This window comes from Equus przewalskii, chromosome 2 (assembly GCF_037783145.1).
Source record: "Equus przewalskii isolate Varuska chromosome 2, EquPr2, whole genome shotgun sequence".
Taxonomy (NCBI): Eukaryota; Metazoa; Chordata; class Mammalia; order Perissodactyla; family Equidae; genus Equus; species Equus przewalskii.
The window spans coordinates 56,978,065-56,997,195 of record NC_091832.1 but is presented as its reverse complement, the minus strand read 5'-3'; the positions used below and the strand labels follow the sequence as shown (position 1 = coordinate 56,997,195).

General features: G+C 43.7%; 1 protein-coding gene across 6 annotated transcripts in view; it reads left to right on the top strand.

The window, feature by feature from the left end:
- The window catches only part of NUGGC (nuclear GTPase, germinal center associated), a 54,314-nt gene that overhangs the window by 5,599 nt on the left and 29,584 nt on the right, over positions 1-19,131 (top strand). For 3 of the 6 annotated variants that reach the window (XM_070611349.1, XM_070611350.1, XM_008519289.2), the window contains 6 exons: positions 6,056-6,143; positions 9,006-9,110; positions 9,722-9,830; positions 10,647-10,869; positions 11,378-11,608; positions 14,124-14,333. In XM_070611349.1, coding sequence (XP_070467450.1) covers positions 6,101-6,143; positions 9,006-9,110; positions 9,722-9,830; positions 10,647-10,869; positions 11,378-11,608; positions 14,124-14,333 — 921 coding nt within the window. In that variant the 5' untranslated portion in view covers positions 6,056-6,100. The remainder of the gene's footprint in view (positions 1-6,055; positions 6,144-9,005; positions 9,111-9,721; positions 9,831-10,646; positions 10,870-11,377; positions 11,609-14,123; positions 14,334-19,131) is intronic. The other 3 variants (XM_070611353.1, XM_070611352.1, XM_070611351.1) reach the window with 2 other exon arrangements.

Genomic DNA, 19,131 nt, shown 5'->3' with positions numbered 1-19,131 from the left:
TTCTAATGTTGCACATATCAGCTTACATGTTAATGCTGAAAACATAGCTCTTTTCCTTTGGGAGTTTGACGGCCCTTGTTTCACTTTTAGTTCTGAGTTAATGCATTTAAATTGCTCCTTTGGAACATAGCTAGTTTGGAAGAGCAGTGCAATGTCCAATGAGGTGGTTAAGAAGTGTTGCCAACACCAAAGTTACTCAAAACTTAAAACGAAAGGAAATAAATCCTCAATGTCATCAACATTCTATCATTTTATTAAGAGGCCTCTCCTTATTTCATACTTCAGCCCACCTCCCTGTGGGAGGGGAGGAGACTTTACCAAGGACTCTTGAAGGAAGAGGGGATAGAGCCCTCAAGGTGATTGATCAACAGGGACAAGAATGGGAGTCAGTTTATCAGTGAAGGTGGCATATGTACTCCCCAAACTAAATAGACTTGTCCCAGGTAAATATAGTATTGATTTCTATTTAACTGTCTTCACCAAATATTCTAAAAATAAATAATGTTTGTATGGATGCTTAAGTGCCTATAGAGCACCTTTGCATGCGATATTACATTTAGTCCTCACAATGAACTCTTGATATAGGTGTTTCACCTTCTTATTTTGTGTGTGGATAAGCTGAGGCTCAGAGAGGTTAGGTGATTTGTTCCGTGTTACATCGAGATACTGGAGCAGGATCCAAAACCCAGGCATTCTGACTCCAAATCCTGAGTAATTTCCACTTCCCTATTCGCAGTCGGGACTGAAAGCCCTCTGTGTACAGACACCTCACCCATTTTGTTCCTGATGTATCCCCAGCACCTAGAACGGTGCCTGCTACATAGCAGACACTCAACAAATATTTGTTGAATGAATGAATATAAGCCTGCCATTATTAATCTTACCATTTAAGGTGGATTTAAAATACACACTTTATTCATTCAACAAATATTTATTCAGTGCTTGCTATGTACCGAGCACTTCCCACATCTATCAAAAGTGGGGGAATAAACCAAAGTTAATGATCAAAATGCTCCTTAAAGGAATTTTGCTTGTTTAAGAACTTTGGGTTTTTTCCTGTTAATGATGCCTTGGGGCCGGGGTCGAGGCAGGAATGAGAGGAAAGCAAAAATAATGTTGGGAAGGGTTAAGGATGTGAAGCAAGGTAGGGTGAGATGAAATTCTGGTAAAGGAGAGGAGCTAGGGGAAGAGAAGAGGACGTTTGTAATTCTTTTTTTTTTTTTTTTTTGGAGGAAGATTAGCCCTGAGCTAACATCTGCTGCCAATCCTCCTCTTTTTGCTGAGGAAAACTGGCCCTGAGCTAACATCCGTGCTCATCTTCCTCTACTTTATGTGTGGGACACCTACCACAGCATGGCTTACCAAGCAGTGCCGTGTCCACACCCAGGATCCGAACCTGTGAACCCCGGGCCGCCGAAGCGGAATGTGCACACTTAACTGCTCCGCCACTGGGCCAGCCCCTATAATTCTTAATACACATTTGATTCTGCATCAGACACTGATGAATGCAGTGAAAGTGTACTACTCAATCTCCCTCTCTGTCTCTCACACACACCCACACCCACACACACACAAACAACACACCCTCACTCTGGCTTGTTTTACTTCTGAGGGCGTTGAAGAATTTTCAGGCAGTAGCTTCAGTTTGAGTCCCTAAGTACAATTTTATCAAGTGGCTCCTCTCTCTACTCACCAGCCTTCATTCCCCAAATGCCTTTGTCACGCATTTGAGGGAGCCCCTCATTTGTGGGCACTGTTCCTCCATCCTCCTTCTCTTAAGCTCCGGAGGCTTTGTTTAGATAGTATCTATTTGAGGCTGCTTGATGAAATGAAGGGAACACTGAACTTGGAGTCGCTATGTGACCTTGGAGGAGTTCCTTCTCCGCCCTGGGCCTCAGGGTCCATGTCTGTAAAAGGAGGGGCTGAGAGCATTCTTTATTCGTTTCCACCATGTGAAGCTGTACTGATGTAGGAATGACTATTGCATTTGTGTGACCTCTGTTATGTTATTTTAAGAAAAAAGACAGTAAGCAAACACAAACAGAAGAAAGAGAGAGTGAGAGAAGCAAGAATAACTGTCAAAAGTCGCAATTCTTTAACAGGAAACTGGTTCTGTGCAACCTTCCCATATCTGGCTACATACGCAGAGAGTCTCATTTAAAAGGTGCTATTCTTAGGCTCAGTGCACAAGAATGTAAATAAGTACTAAAAGCAAAACTTAAGTGCTAACCACATGGTTGAAATGCAAGTGAAATAAACCACGCATGAAAACCTTGCCTGCATGAGCAATAAATTTGGACTGTTTTCAATTGCTTCTCCCCAGAAACCAAATTTTCACAAAATACACCACCATTACTGCCTCTCTTTGGTGGGAAGGTGGACCTCAGCATAATCTGAGGCGAGACTATGCACCTGTGAGTAGTTTGCTCCTTAAAGCAAAATGAACCTGAGATTACAGTAATTTCAGTTGTGTGACTTTTGAGTACACAGGAGCCCTCATCACTGGTATGATCGTGGTTTCAATGACAGGTGGCATTCAAAATAGGAACTTTAATCCTTTAGCTCCCAACTAAATCAGAGAACATTTGCACTTTAAGGACTAGTTCAATCTTTCATTTATAGATGACAAAAGTAAAGCCCAGAGTAATAGAATGACTTGTCTGAAGTCCCACAGCTACTCTGACTTGTGCCAAAGCCAGAACTGGAATCTTCCACACCTGATTTCCAACGCCTGTCCCATTGCATCCTTTAGTTCAACTAATGACTATGTACTGGTTAATTGATAGATTTCATTCTGCCTCCTCAGCCTTTTTGTAAATGATCCCTTCCTATTTTCCAGTGTCTTAGTTTACCAATCAAATGATCTCTTCCTGCCAGTCTTTGAACATTGGCAGAAGGAATTTGAGGCCCAATTTACCACAACTACAACTCAAATAACGTCTAATTTCTCCAAATTTCAGTTAGGGATCACAAATTACTTGTGTGCTGGCACCAAAGATGCTGCTGACTAGGAGGCTCATGGTTTGGTGTCTCCATTGCATGCAGCTAAAGCCAATCCAACCCCGGATGGTTACATGCTAACAGCCCATGCTGGCCGCCGTGTGCTGTTGTTTAGTAAATGAAGTCAGATGAACTGAAGTTCCTGTGACCCTGAAGGGAGCCAACGTTCTAGAATTTGGTGACTATGTCTGTTTCTACTCTAAATCCGCTTAACCTCTCAGAGTGAAGGGCCTTAATCTCAGTGTTTGCATGCTGGTAACACTTATCACCTTGTTAGTTCTTTCGGGCTTCATCTGGTGCCTCTATTTCCTCCTGGAATTTGACCCCGGAACACAGGTTGTCCTGGAGGTCTCCAGTGCATTTGTCCGCTGGTAGGATCATACATTTTGTTTTGTTTTCACTGCTCCAGTGATATGTTGCCTAACATTTTGTGTGATTCTGGCTCATTGAGCTGCTGTCTTCGGAAAACAACAGATCTCTTTCCTAGGGGTAATTCCTAGTTCTGTATCTAAAGTTGCTGATGGGCATTACCGTATACTTGAGCACCTTATAGGTCATCTAACCTTTTTTATCGTAACTCACCTAGGTTTTGATGTGGTTTAGTGTTTCCAACCCAGCATTTCAAACTAGGAATTGCTTGTGTCTCTCATGAATTTTAGTGACCCCACAGAGCACTTCCACTACCAGCTTTACTGGTGAACATTTCGAACAAGAACATAGAATTTGGGGATTTGAAGAAGCCCTAAAATTCCTCTAGTCCAATGCCATTGTTATGTGGTTGTACAAGTATAGATTCAAATACCTCTAGTAGTGGAAAATTCATTACTTTCCAAGAGAGCTCATTCCATTTTGGACAGCCCTGACTATTAGAGAATGTTAAGCCAAAATGTGCTTTCTTGTACTTTCCACCTAGTGGATCTAGTTCTCGCCTCTTGGGACCATAGAAAGCATGCACCGTCCCTCCTTTATATGCAGCTCTAAGGTCATGGTTTTTTGGGTTTTTTTTTTTCTGCTTTCCCTTCCCAACCCCCCCACCCCGTACATAGTTGTATATCTTAGTCGCAGGTCCTTCTAGTTGTGGGATGTGGGTTGCCGCCTCAACATGGCCTGACGAGCAGTGCCATGTCGGCGCCCAGGATGCGAACCCTGGGCCGCCGCAGCGGAGCGCACGAACTTAACCACTCAGCCACAGAGCCAGCCCCTAAGGTCATGTTTTTGAAGACAGCTGTGAAGTCCTCTCCCCATCTTCTGCCTTTGCCTGTGTCTTCCCTTCCTCAAGTTAAACATTCCCACTTCCTATGGAGCAGTCCTCACTATCAATGCTGCTGCATTTGCACACTTGTCTATTTGTTCCTACTCTTTGGTTTACTTTTTAAGCCAGGACTCTAATCATATCAAAAATGAATTTGGTTTTTAAACATCCTTTGGTGTAGAATCTCATCAAAAGCCTCCCCTCCATTATTTCATTCGTTCATTCAGTGTTTATTGTCAGTCATTGCTCTTCATGATAGAAATGCAACATTGAAACAAATGCAGCCATGACCTTGAATGGCTCAGGGTTCAGTAAGGAGGAGGAGGCATAAATAAAGCATGGTAAGCATTATAACAAAGGTGCACTCAGAGCAGTGGTGACACAAGGAGAGAATGATTCGGAATCAGGACACACTTCCACAGAGGAAATGCTGAAACAGGATCTTGAGGAAAGAGTAGGAATTCACCAGGAAGAAGCAGGGACGAGTACTCCACACAGGAGGAACAGCATGTGCTAAAATGCATGGAAGTTCAGTAGGATACCCTGCCTTGGAGATCTGTAAGGAGTTTGAGATGGTCTGAGAGGGGGCCACAAGGTAAGGAACAGAGAGATAGGAACTACCTAAGGCTCAGGACCTTGCACATAGTAGGGGTTCACACCACATTCCATCAGCACCCACCAAGTACAGAAACCATGTGGTCAGTTCATAACCACCAGCCAAACTAAGAGTATGAGGCTGTTTCAACTGGTGAGTTGTGATTTTCGTTTGGGGTTAATATGTAAATGAAGCACAGTCTCCCTAACTAACGGCCTGTGGGTCTAGTGGGGGTTGACGGATCAGGTGGGATTTTGCATATTTCAGAAGGGCTGGTGACTCTCTGCTTTTGAATTACACAGCTGAGTAATCTAAATAGCAACATCAGATATGGAGAGTAAGCACTTGGGGTGCTCTCCGCTTGTGTTCCTCAAGTTCTCCTCTGTGTGTGGAGAAAAGAAGCTCCAGGATAGTGTATCCCCAGCCAGTCTGTGCAGCTCCCTCTGTTCTGAGCCTGTACCGGTCTAGTTCTCCCTCTGTGCCCAAGCCTTGTCTGCCGGTGGGCTTAAGACAGGTTGGATGGGACACTTCTTTTGGATGTGTCTCTCCTTCTCCCTCCCCTGTGGATGCCCCATGCTGTGGTGCTGCCTGCAGCTGCAGTAGGGGTGTCTTCCTGGTGGAAGTGAGGGTGGGTGGTGAGGAAGATCCAGATAACCCAGTTATTGCGTCTCTCCTTCCCTACTCAGTAGCCCCCAAAGCAACTCCAGGGAGCCCTAGGAATATCAGATGTTCCATCCATCTCTCAGATTCTTGCTGAGACCTGCCAGCACTAAATGTCACTGGCACGAGGATTCAAGTGGGGCACTGAGTGGGGCACTGGTGTCACCCAAAGCAGCAAAGCCATATGACTTCACCTTCATGGTTCTGGTCACTAGAGATTTATTCTTATTTCGGAGTGAGTTGCCTTAAAGATCTCAGGTCATATCAGTTTAAAGTTCTATAGAGACAACTATTATTGAAAACCTATGGTCAAACATTGGTTTTTCTCATATGTAAATCACCATGTAGTGTACGAGGTGTTGCGAGGGATTCACAGATAAGTTAGAATGGTCATTGCCCTTTACGAGCTTGGAATCTGGTTGGGGAAACAAGGCATAGCAAATTTACATGGTATTTTTGGTTTTTTGCTTTTCATATTTATAATTTCTGCTGGGCCTGTGTCCCATGTTCATGCCCCCCTCACCCTTGTACTTTGTGTGTATTTTCAGGCTGATTCTCTAAGTGGATAAAAGCAGGCATTTGCATAACAGGAAATGGCAGAAACTGAGGATTTTGTGGGTCAGGAGCCACATCCAGGTAACATCCCTATAAGATCCTTTGATGAAGTAAATAGGAACTAGTTACCATTATATAATCAAGGGCAAGTGGGTTAAGATTGCTCTTTATTCAGAAGCTGCTTTCTCATGATGCATTTTAATAGTGAATAAATATAAATTATTTCTACAACAACTAAAATAGCCCCTTCATAGTGTAGCGGACTGTCTGACCAGCAATTAAATTTGTGCCCTGTCTCCTTTAAAAGGAGTTTCCAGAAAACCAGCTTAGATTTTCTGCAGGTAGCTTCTCTTGAATGGGCAAGGTCAGGCCCCTAGAATCATTTCAGGTGCTTTCCTTACAAGGGGAAATGTAGAGTGAACCACATTGGAGACAGTGAGGGAGGCCTTCCTACCTAGAAAGCTGGGGGTGGGGGGGTGGGGGCGGGGCAGGGGGCGGGACCCTGGAGCCAAAGAGGGAGCTCTCCTTAGGAAGGTGCAGGGAAGTAACCCCTATATGCAGAAAACAGGGTGTATCACATCCTTTGTGTTTTGAGAATTGAAGAGGAAGAATGTCTTCACCGGCAGGGAATGAACCCCCTTAGGGGCAAGGGAAGCAGTGTTTCTGGGTCAGTGGGGTAGTGGCCAGCATCTGAGGCATGGCTGGGCACGCAAATGGAAAGAACTGCGATTTGGGGGCACCCTTGGTTGGGCTTAGCCCTGAAAGGGTGGAGTTGTTTTGCTTGGAAATGCTGGCAGTCTCTGGCAATGGTCAGGATCAGCAGTGAACCTGCATCGTGGGTCGGGCTGTGTGGGATCAGCATTCAAAAGTGACACCTTGTGGCAGCAAGGAGCAACAGCAGCAGTAGACTGAGGTTTCCTTCTGTGGGCTGCCCCCATGCACCCGTACTGCTCTTTCCCACGGTAATTTGGTATAAAATGATGGAAAAGGTGAGGAAGTGCTTCAGCAATTACAGGGAATAGTAAGAGTTGTGGTCCAGGTTCAGGCCAGTTCATTCCAGTTACGATTTAATATGAAGCTACTACCCTTAAATGGTATATAAATCCAAGATAGGATACTTTCTTCTTTCCAGGTGATTTTTCATTTTAGAAATTGAAGAAAAAGTTTAAAACCCTGCTGTTTTATCTAACTTCTTAGACTTTGCCTTTGTTGATAAATAAGCTTCCAGTCTCTTATCGGATTAATTGCCAGTCCTTCTGAAGTTGAAATAAAGGCCATGGATATATGGACCTGTCCCTTGTTTGACACATGTGGCTGAGATGCTGTGCAAACATCATTTACACAAAAGAGTTCCTGAGTTACAAAGTTGAGATCAAGGCCTGATGTCCTGTTGCTTTCTTCCCACAGATAGGTTGTGGAAACATCCTGGAATTCTGAGACACCTTTTGTGACACAGATAAAGTGTTCCTCGGCTGGTAACTGGCCTAAGGGCTCGAGTGGCATATTCTTTTCTTTTTTATCCCTTCCTCTCCAGCTCCAGCCACTGAGCCAGCAACCACTTGGTATTTAGTTCTAATGTAGTCTTGAAACTGAACCGAGATGAATTCTTTGAATTGAGCTCAATCATAAAGTTCGAAGGGGCTGAAGTGCAAGCTCTTTCAGTTCCCTGTCACTGCAGGAGCATGAGGTGGCAGAGCTTCAAGCTTTGGCAAACAGCATACTCTGCCCTGCAATACTCTGAGGGCTGTGGGCTGTCTCCAGAACACGGCAGAATTTGTGCTGGAAGATGCAAGGCTGAACAGAGGGGGAATGCCGCCTAAGGTATCTGGGGGACCCACACTGGGAGCCCAGTGGTGGAGATGGGCCTTCTGCTTGGGCTGCCATCCTGAGTCCCTGAGGGAAGCTCCTTCTGTGTTGTTCTTCAGGGAAGATGACTTCCCACTGTCATGCTCAGTTTGGGGCCTTCATGCCCTTATGTGAACTTAGAGTGTTATGACTCTTGGGGATCAACTTTTCTTCCAGTTCACCTCACAGCCATTTTCTAAGACACCAGCCAGCCCAGGGGCACTGGGTTAGGACCGTTTCCAATAACCTTGACCCCCAAAGACTCACTTATTGCCCCTATCTAACCAGGTGATACCACTGGGGGGGTGTTTTCTAAAATTTATCCAAAACACAATGTTTTGGTTATACCCTTTCCTGAGGGTTATGGACCCTACCAGCCCTTCACTTCATAACCAAGGGAAACCAGTAATGTGAACGAATCTTTGCAGAGCTACAAAGATCTGCTCCTCAGAGATTTGTATTCTTGCCTATGTAAGGAAGAGGCTGCTAATGTCTTTCAGTGAAGAACAGGGAAAAATTTCCGCAAATTTAATCTCTGAAGGGCATCCATCTGGCTGGGCACCCTCCAAAATTCTTGTGTTGCTTATATTTCTGCCAGCTTTCTCATTTTGCTGATGAGGAAACTGAGGCTCAAGGAGAAGAGATTTGCCCTGATCACATGGCCCATTCTTTCCTCTGCATTCTGCTCCTGATCAGTTTCTTTCCCACTTTGAAAAGACCTCCCAGAGGCCTTGTCTTGTGGCCCCACACTTAGCCTTGTCGTGGGCTTCTCTTTACACAGTTGGTTGATTTCCTAAAACTTGGCATTTGGTGGAGAATATCCAGCCACTTTGTTTCTAAGGATTTCCAAACAGATACTTTTCATCTGGGGAGATATGTTGGGCTCCGCATTTTGGAACTAGATGCAAAAAGTCCTCTGACTCTGGGAAGGAACCAGACTGGAATGGCCCAACAGTGCCTGCTTCTGAAATGAGCTTACAGGCCTACAGGGCTGGCAGGGGTCCTCTTAGACTCTTCAGGTTTGTATATTGATGGACGTCAGGCAAATATACCATGCCCCAAGACCTTTAATTTTATATAAGCTCTGTTTATCTCTAGTTGACGATGATTTATTTAAAGAACCAATGAAAAAAAGAAGACGTTCAGATCGAGACCAACGGTTCCGAGCATTTCCCTCCGTGGAACAAAGTGCTCTTAAGGAATGTGAGTGTCATGAAACTGCTATATGGCTTGTTTTAATGTGGCTCTGTTCTCTTTTCCAAATGTGTTAAAATGCTCAAAGGAAGAGAAGGTTAAATTCTGAAACAGGATGAAACATCTCCGAATGAACCTGGTGGTCCAGAAAGGGAGGCTTCATAGTCTCTGCAGAGATATCGAATTTGACAATTTATCTCTAGGAGTCTCTGGATAGGAGGGTTGTTATCAAAATAACCTCTTCCTGATTAGAAAAAAGACTGCAAAAATGGTTGATTTGGTGCTTTAGTGGATATTTATGAGGTCCTTGCATTTTTTCTTTTTATGACCACAAGAGAGAAGAATCTAGAAGGGCTAAAGAACATGGCAAAGCAAATGCTGACTTCCGTTTCAAGGAGTTTCAGAGTAGGCTGGCTCCTTGGAGGCTCTCAGCATTGATGATTCCTATCTTCCATGAGCTGTTATCTCTAGTGTCAGATAATTTACCATCTTGTTCATTTTGCTTTTCATTTCATTTCTTTTTTTCTTGCTCTGCAATATTGAGCAGACTCCTCCTGTGGAGACCTTGTACTTGACCCCTGCCAGGTACTTCCCAGGTAATACATCTCTGTTGATTCCAGATGAAAAATTGGAGTCACGGACCAGAAGGGTTTTGAGCAACACTTATCAGAAACTTATTCAGTCTGTCTTCCTGGATGACAGTATTCCTAACGGAGTCAAGTATCTCATGTGAGTCTGATATCGGCTCCCATCAAATCTTACGTTGATGTCTTTCCTTAGGTGATTGTAGTGCTTTTCTCTAACAATGAAAGGGAATTTCCAATTAGAAACCCAGCAAAGAAGGCTGAAAATTTCTGTAGCTATGGGCCATTATTATTATGACTGATAGTTGCCATTCATTAACTGTCACTGTTGCCAGGTAATCTGCTCAATACTTTACATACATCAAATTTTGTTTAATTGTTCCAATATCCCCATAAAGTAGGAGCTGTTATTAGCAATCATCCTCATTTTACCAGAAATTGAGGCTCAGGGAAGCCAAGACATTGACCAAAGTCACACTGTTGGTAAGTGAAAGGTCACAGAATCTAACCCAGGCTGTGTGACTCTAAGCTGTGCTCTCAACTGCTTGTGCTGAGATAACGTGAAGGACTTGAGTGACGCTGAGGCTGCAATTTCTCCTGCTCAATAAGACTTTGTGTTGCTCCTAATAATACTTCACCTTTGCGTAAGTTTTATTTCTAGGGTCAAGACTAGGTAATTTTCATACAACACAAACAAGGATGCCTCACATCTATATAGACGTTATAGAGTTTGTGTAGAATTGTCATTACCAAGTATTTTTTCATAATCTCATTTGATCCCCATGACAATTCTGTCTAGTAAACAGGGATTAATATTCCCCTTTGACCAAGGAGAGAACAAGTCACAGAAAGATGTAGTGACTTGCCTAGGATTAGAACTCAGTTCCTTTGTGTTGTAGTCCAGTGTTCTTCCCACTATGCTGTGATGACCATGACAATGTGCATTTTAAAACTGATCTAGAAACAGGCTTCTTGCCTTGATTGAAAAACCATCATTGGACCCAATCTACATTGGATTATTTGGAAGCTCTGGGGCTGGGAAGAGCTCCCTGATCAATGCCATCATCCAGCAAGAAATGTTTCTACCTGTGTCTGGAGAAAGTATATGTACGTCATGTATTGTACAAGTGAGCTCGGGCTGCTGTGAACAGTATGAGGCCAAAATCCACCTTCTCTCTGACCAGGTAAGTGGCTCCTGCCTGCTTTCTTCCTGCCTTCCTTGCTTGCTTCCTTCCTCCTTCCGTCCCTGTTTTCCTCCCTTTCTCCCTGTTTCCCTTCCTCTTTCCCTCTCTTCCTTCCTTCCTTCCTTTTCTTTCTTTCCTTCTCCCTCTCTCTTAGCGATTAATATAATCTTAGAGATTATATTCCTTTTAAATATAGCTCATGCCTTTGTTGAATGAAAACAACATAGTACAGAATGAGAAAGTTCAATAGAGTGAGATGGGGTTTCTAGCCTTAGTTCTGTCACAACTTGTTATGGGACTTTGGGCAAGCCATTTCCCTCTTTGGGTCCCTGTTTCCTCATCAACAAACCAGGGAGATTGGGTTAGATGATCCCTTGCTGGATTAGATGATTTTAGATTTCCTGAATATGCAGCCCTCTTGCCCTCCACAGGGACAGTGGACTCTTCGCTTTGTCATTGTTTTCCATATCTTTGTCATGAGGGGCTTGGCTCTACTCTCTCTTGGCAGGAGTGGAAGGAGGAGTTGAAGAACTTGACTAAACTCCTACACAGGACGGAGGAGCTGGGCAGAGAAGAGGCAGATAAGTGGGACAGGGATGATGCAGTGGAGGAAGCCATCTGGAAGCTACAAATACTTTACGGAAATGGGGCGGAAAGGAAGAACTATGAGGAGTTACTAAGGGCCAAGCCCAAAGGAAAAATTCCCACCTCCAGAATCATCACCCTCAAGGCAGAAGAGGTAGCTTCAAGATTTTTTTAAATTTTGTCATGCATCTCAAATATAATAATTGAATTCATTTGGGGGATTTGCTCAAGGTACAGTGTTTTTATTGGAAATAAGTTGATACCCAAATCATAAGTATCCATGACCAAGTTATTTTTCATTATTTATGGCTGTCAAATGGGAATTTTTAGTGTCTGAATGGGGAAGCTTTTGTGCACAGGAAAGGTTATTTACAGTTACTTGAGAATTAATTAAGAATGTTTTTGGCTGCAAATGATTTTTTTAAAAACCCCAACTTATAATGGCTTAAACAAATAGGGACTTATTCATTTTCTCACATGAGAAGTCTGGAGGCAGTTGGGTTTGTGGGTTGGCTCAGTGGCTCAACAATGTCAAGATCAACATCTCTCTGGTTCCCTTGGCCTTCCATCATATTTATTACCTCATAGTCATAGATTGCTATTGAATTGTTAGACTTCAAAGCTAGCTTCATGGAAGGCAGAAATGGATAAAAAGGTGGTACCAACCATATCTCCTCTTTCACTGGGAAGTAAAAGCTTTCCCAGAAAGACCCCAACAATTTTCTGTGTAGATTTTCTTGTTCAGAACTGAGTCACATGGCCTTTCCAAAGCTGACAGGGAGTCTAGAGAAAGCAAGAAGCAGAGTTGCCATGATTGGCTGAGACCAATCTCAATCTACCACCTAAACAAACACACAGCCAATCAGGATTCTGCTGGCATGGATGAAGGACAGGATGGATATTGGATATGCAACTCGTAGGACAATGCTCTCCTCACTTTTATAATCAATATTCATCTTATTAAATGGAGTTTCCATTTTAAAGGAAAATACTTGTGGAGCTAATATCTAATTTATTAAAATTGTACATTTGAAAATCTTGTTTTTCTTGTATCTTAAAATTCATCTTTAAAATATTATTCTGTTTATAAATCTGACATTTTTTTGTATAAAATAAAAACAATTACTTACACTTATTCTGAAAGTTAATGTTGAATTTTCTCCTATGTTTAACATAGCAAATCTTCCTTGTATAATTAATACTACTTAAAACAATTAATCATATTTCCTTAGAGTTTTGCTATTATAGCTCAAGTTTAATATATTCAGTTCTCTCAAAAAATTTTAAATACTTGACCAGGCATACTTAGAAGTCAAATGAATGAAACTTTCAAGGCACTTAGCTCTTGTACGTCTAGGAAATCAAACAAATGTAGTAGCCATTTCCTTTATTTAAATGGATATTACTATTAAAAATAATTACCTTCCTAATATCTAGAACACAGACTGAACATGTTCAAAGAAACACAATGATTACAAAACTGGTTGCGCACTTTATCTGAATACACACAACTCACACTAATCTATCAAGATTATATTTCTTCACTACTCTGTATTTAGAAATATTCCTTCCCAGTGTTACAGATTTACCCATTGAAACAGGGGTACAGAATTACCATCTCAGTGAGTAAGAGCACAACTTCAGAGTTTGGGTCAGGGATTCTAGACTAGAATGAGAGATCTGAGTTGGCCTCCCAGAATGGTTTGCCCTGAGCCAGTTTATTGGCTTGAGCCCTCTTCTTATAGAAAGGAACTTTTCAAGCCCATGCTTTTTCTATTATGTTGCCCTTATTGTATCTGCTTAAACTTTTATCATCTACTCTTTCACAATTTCTCGTTATTTGATTATAATTGATAAATCTGTCATTCCCTACCCAGATTGCAACAAACCCTCTGATTTAATCTCAACTCTCCTAAGAATTTACTTTCTTGTCTTTCTTTCAGGACCATTCTATCAATATTTATTAACAGTGACCACCATACATCCCAAATCTTCTGTCACCTGAAGTATCCCCATAGAGAGTCACTGCCATACATAGTTATTGGCATGAATGCATCATTGACCCAAGATATGTTTAGGTTGGAGCAATAGGCTGAGAGCCATTCCCCATCCTGCCCACCATCATTAAAACATTCTGGAAATGCCTACATGTCATGACATGTTTTGTACGTGGAAGATAAATTTTAAAAATCTTTTTAAAGATCAATTTCAGACCAATTTTAAATTTGGAAAATATGGTCACCATATCACTGTCAATTTCCTATAATCATGGCTTTCTGGTAATTAAAGTGTTCACGTTAGCTATGTGGGAAAAATGCTCTCTCTCCAAAATGTAGAGAACTGCATATTACATTAATTTTAGAATTGAAATCGAATTTAGAAGATAAAATTATTATCCAGTGAAGCTGTAACTTTCCTGAAGTCCCATTCTAACTGGCTCTGGTTTCTTCATCTGTAAATTAAGGAGCTTGAACTTCCTGATCTCCAGGGTCTTTTCTGGCTCTCAGAGTCTAGACCCTTGCAGACTGCATTACAGACCTCCTGGTGCCTGTTGCCCAGTGCTGCTGCTTACCATTACTCAGTGTACCTTCACTGAACCTGAATCACGGCCAGTCCAGGACAGAAGAGCAGGGAGAATATCTAGTGTGTGTGACTTTGTCCTTCCTCAGGCAGGAGAGCTGTCCATCAAGCTGGACCCCTACATCCGGACTCAGAGGAGAGACTGGGATGGAGAATCAGCTGAGACACAAATCTGGCCCTTGATCAAACAGGTGGAAGTGACTCTTCCCAAATCAGAGCTGATTCCAGAAGGAGTTGTGTTAGTGGACATTCCAGGCACAGGTGACTTCAACAGCAAGAGGGATGAGATGTGGAAAAAGGTGATTCTGTTTCTTATGGCTTCGTTCCCTCTTCCCTCAACTCCTCCAGCCTTTCTAAAGCAACAAAGAATGCTCCACTTTCAGCTGAAGGCACTTTATGAGCTCAGGAGAGTTAAATTCTGTTTTTTGTGTTCTAAGCCTCAGAGCAATGGCAGGATATGGGTGGCCAGAAAAATGAGGGGAGAGGGGGGCATTCATGGGGTAGGCCTGGTGGCCGGAACAAGGATATGTGATATATGAGAAGGGTCAGCAGTAGAGTGGCCTAAGAGAAAGTAAAGGAAACAAAAACCCAGTGGGAAAGGGAGGCCAAGATTTGGGTACAAAGCAGAGAAGCCAACAGCCAAGCACCAAGGAACCAGGAGGCTGCTACCGCGATTGCTTGTAAGGAATAGAAATCCACAAAAGCAATGCGGTTAATCAAGAGACTAGAAAGGATGTCGTGAGACACGTCTCTCTGGTCCTCTGCGTGGTCTCTTGTGACTCCTCTTTCTGCATTTCTCTGCAGAGTCCTGCTGCCCTCCTAGCTTTCTCTGCTTAGCTGTTAGATCTGTGTTGTGGAAGATGACCACCCTAGCCCTGTGTCTACGTGACGTTTTAGTTCATGTGCTCATGACTGTCTGACAATAGTCTCTAAGTGTTTTAGTTTCAATTCCTAAGAACAAAAATGTGATTGATTACTGCCCAGATGATGGATTAACTCTCTCTGGATAAAGTATCCATCCCTACTGCAGTCAGCTGTGGCTGAAGGTGATGGTTGACATGAAAGTCCAGCCTTCCAGCCAAAATCTTGGGGAGGGTTTCAATTCCCAGCTAATGAGGTAATGACGTATGAGCTGACCAGGCACCCCCAGATGTGTCTACAGCCAGAGAGATAAGCATTGGGGTAGTCTGATCTGCATGTAATGATTAGAGGTTGAAGTATTTTTAAGAATTTATCTCTGGGGGGCGGCCCGGTGGCGCAGCGGTTAAGTGTGCACATTCCACTTCGGCGGCCCGGGGTTCACCGGTTCGGATCCCAGGTGCGTACTTGGCACCACTTGTCAAGCCATGCTGCAGTAGGCGTCCCATGTATAAAGTAGAGGGAGATGGGCATGGAGGATAGCTCATGGCCAGCCTTCCTCAGCAAAAAGAGGAGGATTGGCAGCAGTTAGCTCAGGGCTAATCTTCCTCAAAACAAAAAAAAGAATTTATCTCTGTTCAATTTGCTTTTCATTCATTAAACACATGTAATATCTAAGACAAGGTACTAAGCACTGAAGCTGCAAAGATTGTAGCTAATAATAATAACACTAGCAGACATTTACTGAGCATTTTCTTTGTGCTAGGCACTGTCCTCAGTGAAGTAAGTTGCCCATTGTAACACTGAGGATTTTAAACTGGGCAAGATGGCTCGGGAGCCTCTCTGCTCTTAACCCTCTATATCCTGATGATCAAACAGAACTAAATGAAAAGATGCAGAGCATGACCTTTAGTGTTAAGAAGAGTGTGTATGTGTATAATGTTTGTAAATGCACAGCAAAAGTAAGACCCTGCCTTCTGGAAGAATATACACCCCACCGTTAACAGCACTTTCTGTGTTTACTACCACTCTTTGCTCATACACCTTTGTATTGTTTGTGTATTTTGCATGGACATGTATTACCTTTACAATGGAAAAGTTGAAAGCAAAATAAAACAATGTTGAGTGAGAAGCAGAGCTTTCCCACAAGGGGCCTAGAGTCCAATAGGACAGATGAAACATGCGGATGACTAAATAGATGGCAGGAAGTGTTGAAAGGAGGACAAGGTACTGTGAACACTCAAAAATAGAAATCACCCCCAACAAGAGATCTCATTCCCTCAACAAACACCCACTGAGCATCTGCTCAACTTGGTGGGAGGTTCTGGATGGACAGAGACAGAGTCCTTGCCCTTGGGAGTCTCGTAGTCCAGAAGCAGGTCAACTGGTCACACTAACAAACCGTATTACTTAAAGATGAGACCACAAGGTGATGAATTCCTTCTGGAGGTGGGTGAGGCTTCAGGGAGGACACTTTAGGTCAGCCTCCATTGGGCAGAGAAGACAGCTGCCTTCTGAGGTGGGATTGCTGAGCACCATTCCACGCCAGAGAGCAGCACTAGCAAAGCCCCAGAGTGCTGGTGGGGGAAGGATGAGTCTTCCTGGGTGGCTGGGGGGAAGAGGGTGTGAGGGGTGTAGAGCAGAGAGGCGCAGAAGACAAGCCTGGAGAAGTTGGGGGTGGACTTTGATACTGCGCTTCCTGGGGAAGCGTGAAGGGCACGAGGGACTGGGGCATGTGATAGAGAAAGAAAGGGCGTCTTTAGGCAGAAGGAGTTTAGGAGCACAGGGTGGGCACATGGGAACACAGGACGAGAGCTGGAAGGGGACTGAGAGGAGGTCCAGTAACACTGAGAGCACTGTCAGTGCAGCAGCTATCGCAGGATTCACTTCAGGACCACTGATTCTCTGCTGTGTGTAGATGTTAAATTCTGCAGATTTGTGCTAAATGAATGATTGTGAACTGGGGGAGCTTTGTGACTGTAGTTTCCAATCAAGAACTAGTGCAGGGTGACAGCTTACAGATAATCTAGCCTATGCCCTCACTTTACAGATGAGGAAATGAAGGCTCAGAAAGGGGAAGTAATTTGCCCAAGACCCCACAGCTACTGAGTGGCAAAATCTGAATCAGAATGTTCCTACCTTCCCAGCTGAGGCTCTATCTCACCCTCAAGAAGTCCCTAACAGTTCCTTTAAGGTGAAGGCAGTCCCAGCTTCCTTGGTCAGTCTGTTCAGGCCTGGCCATCAGAGCCTTTATTTCTGCAGGATCTTGGCTCTTGGAGTGTTCCAGGCTGGGCCCAGGGAACAACATCCTAGGGAGGCAGCCAGCCTCTCCCTGGATGGAGCCATGGCTGCTGCCAGTTCAGATATGCCGGGCAGCTTATCAAAGCCCTCTCAGAACAGAGGAGCCAGCAGACCTGGCTCTGAGCACCCGCTCTGAGGAGGTCGGGCTGAAGGGGAGCGATGGTTCCCAGCCTGCTTTGCTTGGCCTCAGCTCCCATGCATTCTTGTGGTTTGCGATAGTCTCTCTCAAGAAGTTACTAAAGAGTCCCCTCTTTCCAGGGAGCAGAGCACAGTGCCTCCTCCTCTGGCCTCTCCAGCTGCCAGTTTTGTCTTCCCTAAGCTAAAACTGTTACGAGTTCAGACGTCCCTGTTCTGCCACCTAGAAGTCGTGCGACTTTAGGCATGTCCCCTGACCTCTCTGAGGCCCATTCTCATCACGGGGAGGGAGGGCGGTGGGGGTGGTGGAGTGGTCATCCCACCCCCTCGTTAAGTCCAGTCGCTCTTGTCTTATAGATAGGCTTTTTTATGTCTTCCACAACTATAACTTTACCACATCCTGGCAGTCAGGAGCTTTATGTAAGGCCTGAAATTTACCCACTGCAACCTTTTTGTTGCAGTCCTCTTCTCACGTTAATAAACATTTACTAAGCACCTGTAGTTTACCAGGACTATGGGGACTGCAAAGGTGAAAGAGGCCCTGCCCTCAAGGAGCTCACACCCTGGTATCCTACCATCTTCCAAACCTGATTGAATAGCCTGAAGCTTCCCTAAATTGATTATAATTGGGGAAGTGGGATGGAGCAATTGTTTTTACTTTTCTACCTAAACATGAGTCCATCCACATAGGGAGGAGGTTCAGGACCCATAGTTGTATGGCCTTAAGCTGGTCCTTTGCGTCTCAGGGTCCGTTACCTTCTCTACAAAACAACTAAGTTTGCTGTAGAGATTGGTGCTTTTACAACAGTGATCCACGAAGTGGGGAGATTTATTAACAGAGGGTAGGGGGCACTGAGCAGGTCGGGGCTTCAAACCCTCCACCCCAAATTCAACTAAAGCAGTTCTATTTTTAAAAATCAAGGTTGACAACTGGAATTATTTCTAAGATTTCATTGGAAAGAGGCTCCACTGCTAAAAACAAGCTTGAAACCCACTGTTCTAGATCAAGGTTTCTCAGCCTCAGCACTATCCACATTTTGGGCCAGATAATTCTTTGTTGTCGGAGGGCTGACTTGGGCATTATAATGTGTTTAGCGGCATCCTTGGCCTCTACCCTCTAATGCCCCCTAAGTCATAACAGTTAAAAATGTCTCCAGATATTGCCAAATGTCCTCTGGTACAAAATTGCCACTAGTTAAAATCCATTGCTATAGAGTAAAATAATCATTTAATTAGCAAGTCGCAAACTTGTCGCGCCATTATATGCAAAGTGCTGTCCTAAGAAACCACAAATAAGCTTAATCCCTGAGTTAGACCAGCTTTTCATTTATATGGAGGGATAAGAGAAGTGAAACAATACAGTAAGAGAGATGTCACAACATTTCTCAAGGCAACACGTGATTACCAGTCACATGAAAGTTGCATATTTGATAAAGCAATATTTATGCTGTTAATCGTAAGTTATATGATTTCATGTTCATTGACCTTTGCAATGTGAATCATATGGTTTCTGGCTCCCTGCTGCAGCATGATGACAGTGTGCTGAATATGCAGGGGCAGTCAAACATCAAAATGATGCCCGGTGATGGTAGCTTTGGGCTGGATACATGACCAGAACTATTTCTGGAAAAACAATAATTTCCCCAGAGGACAACTGAGGTAAAGCAAGCCAGTGATGGATCTGGGACTGGAGGTCTGATATCTTGAATTGTTTCAATCACTAATGCCACAAACATCTGTGAAGCCTCCGGTATGGGCTAAGCGCTGTGCTTGAGGTGATATGGATTCCAAGCTGAAAGGTGC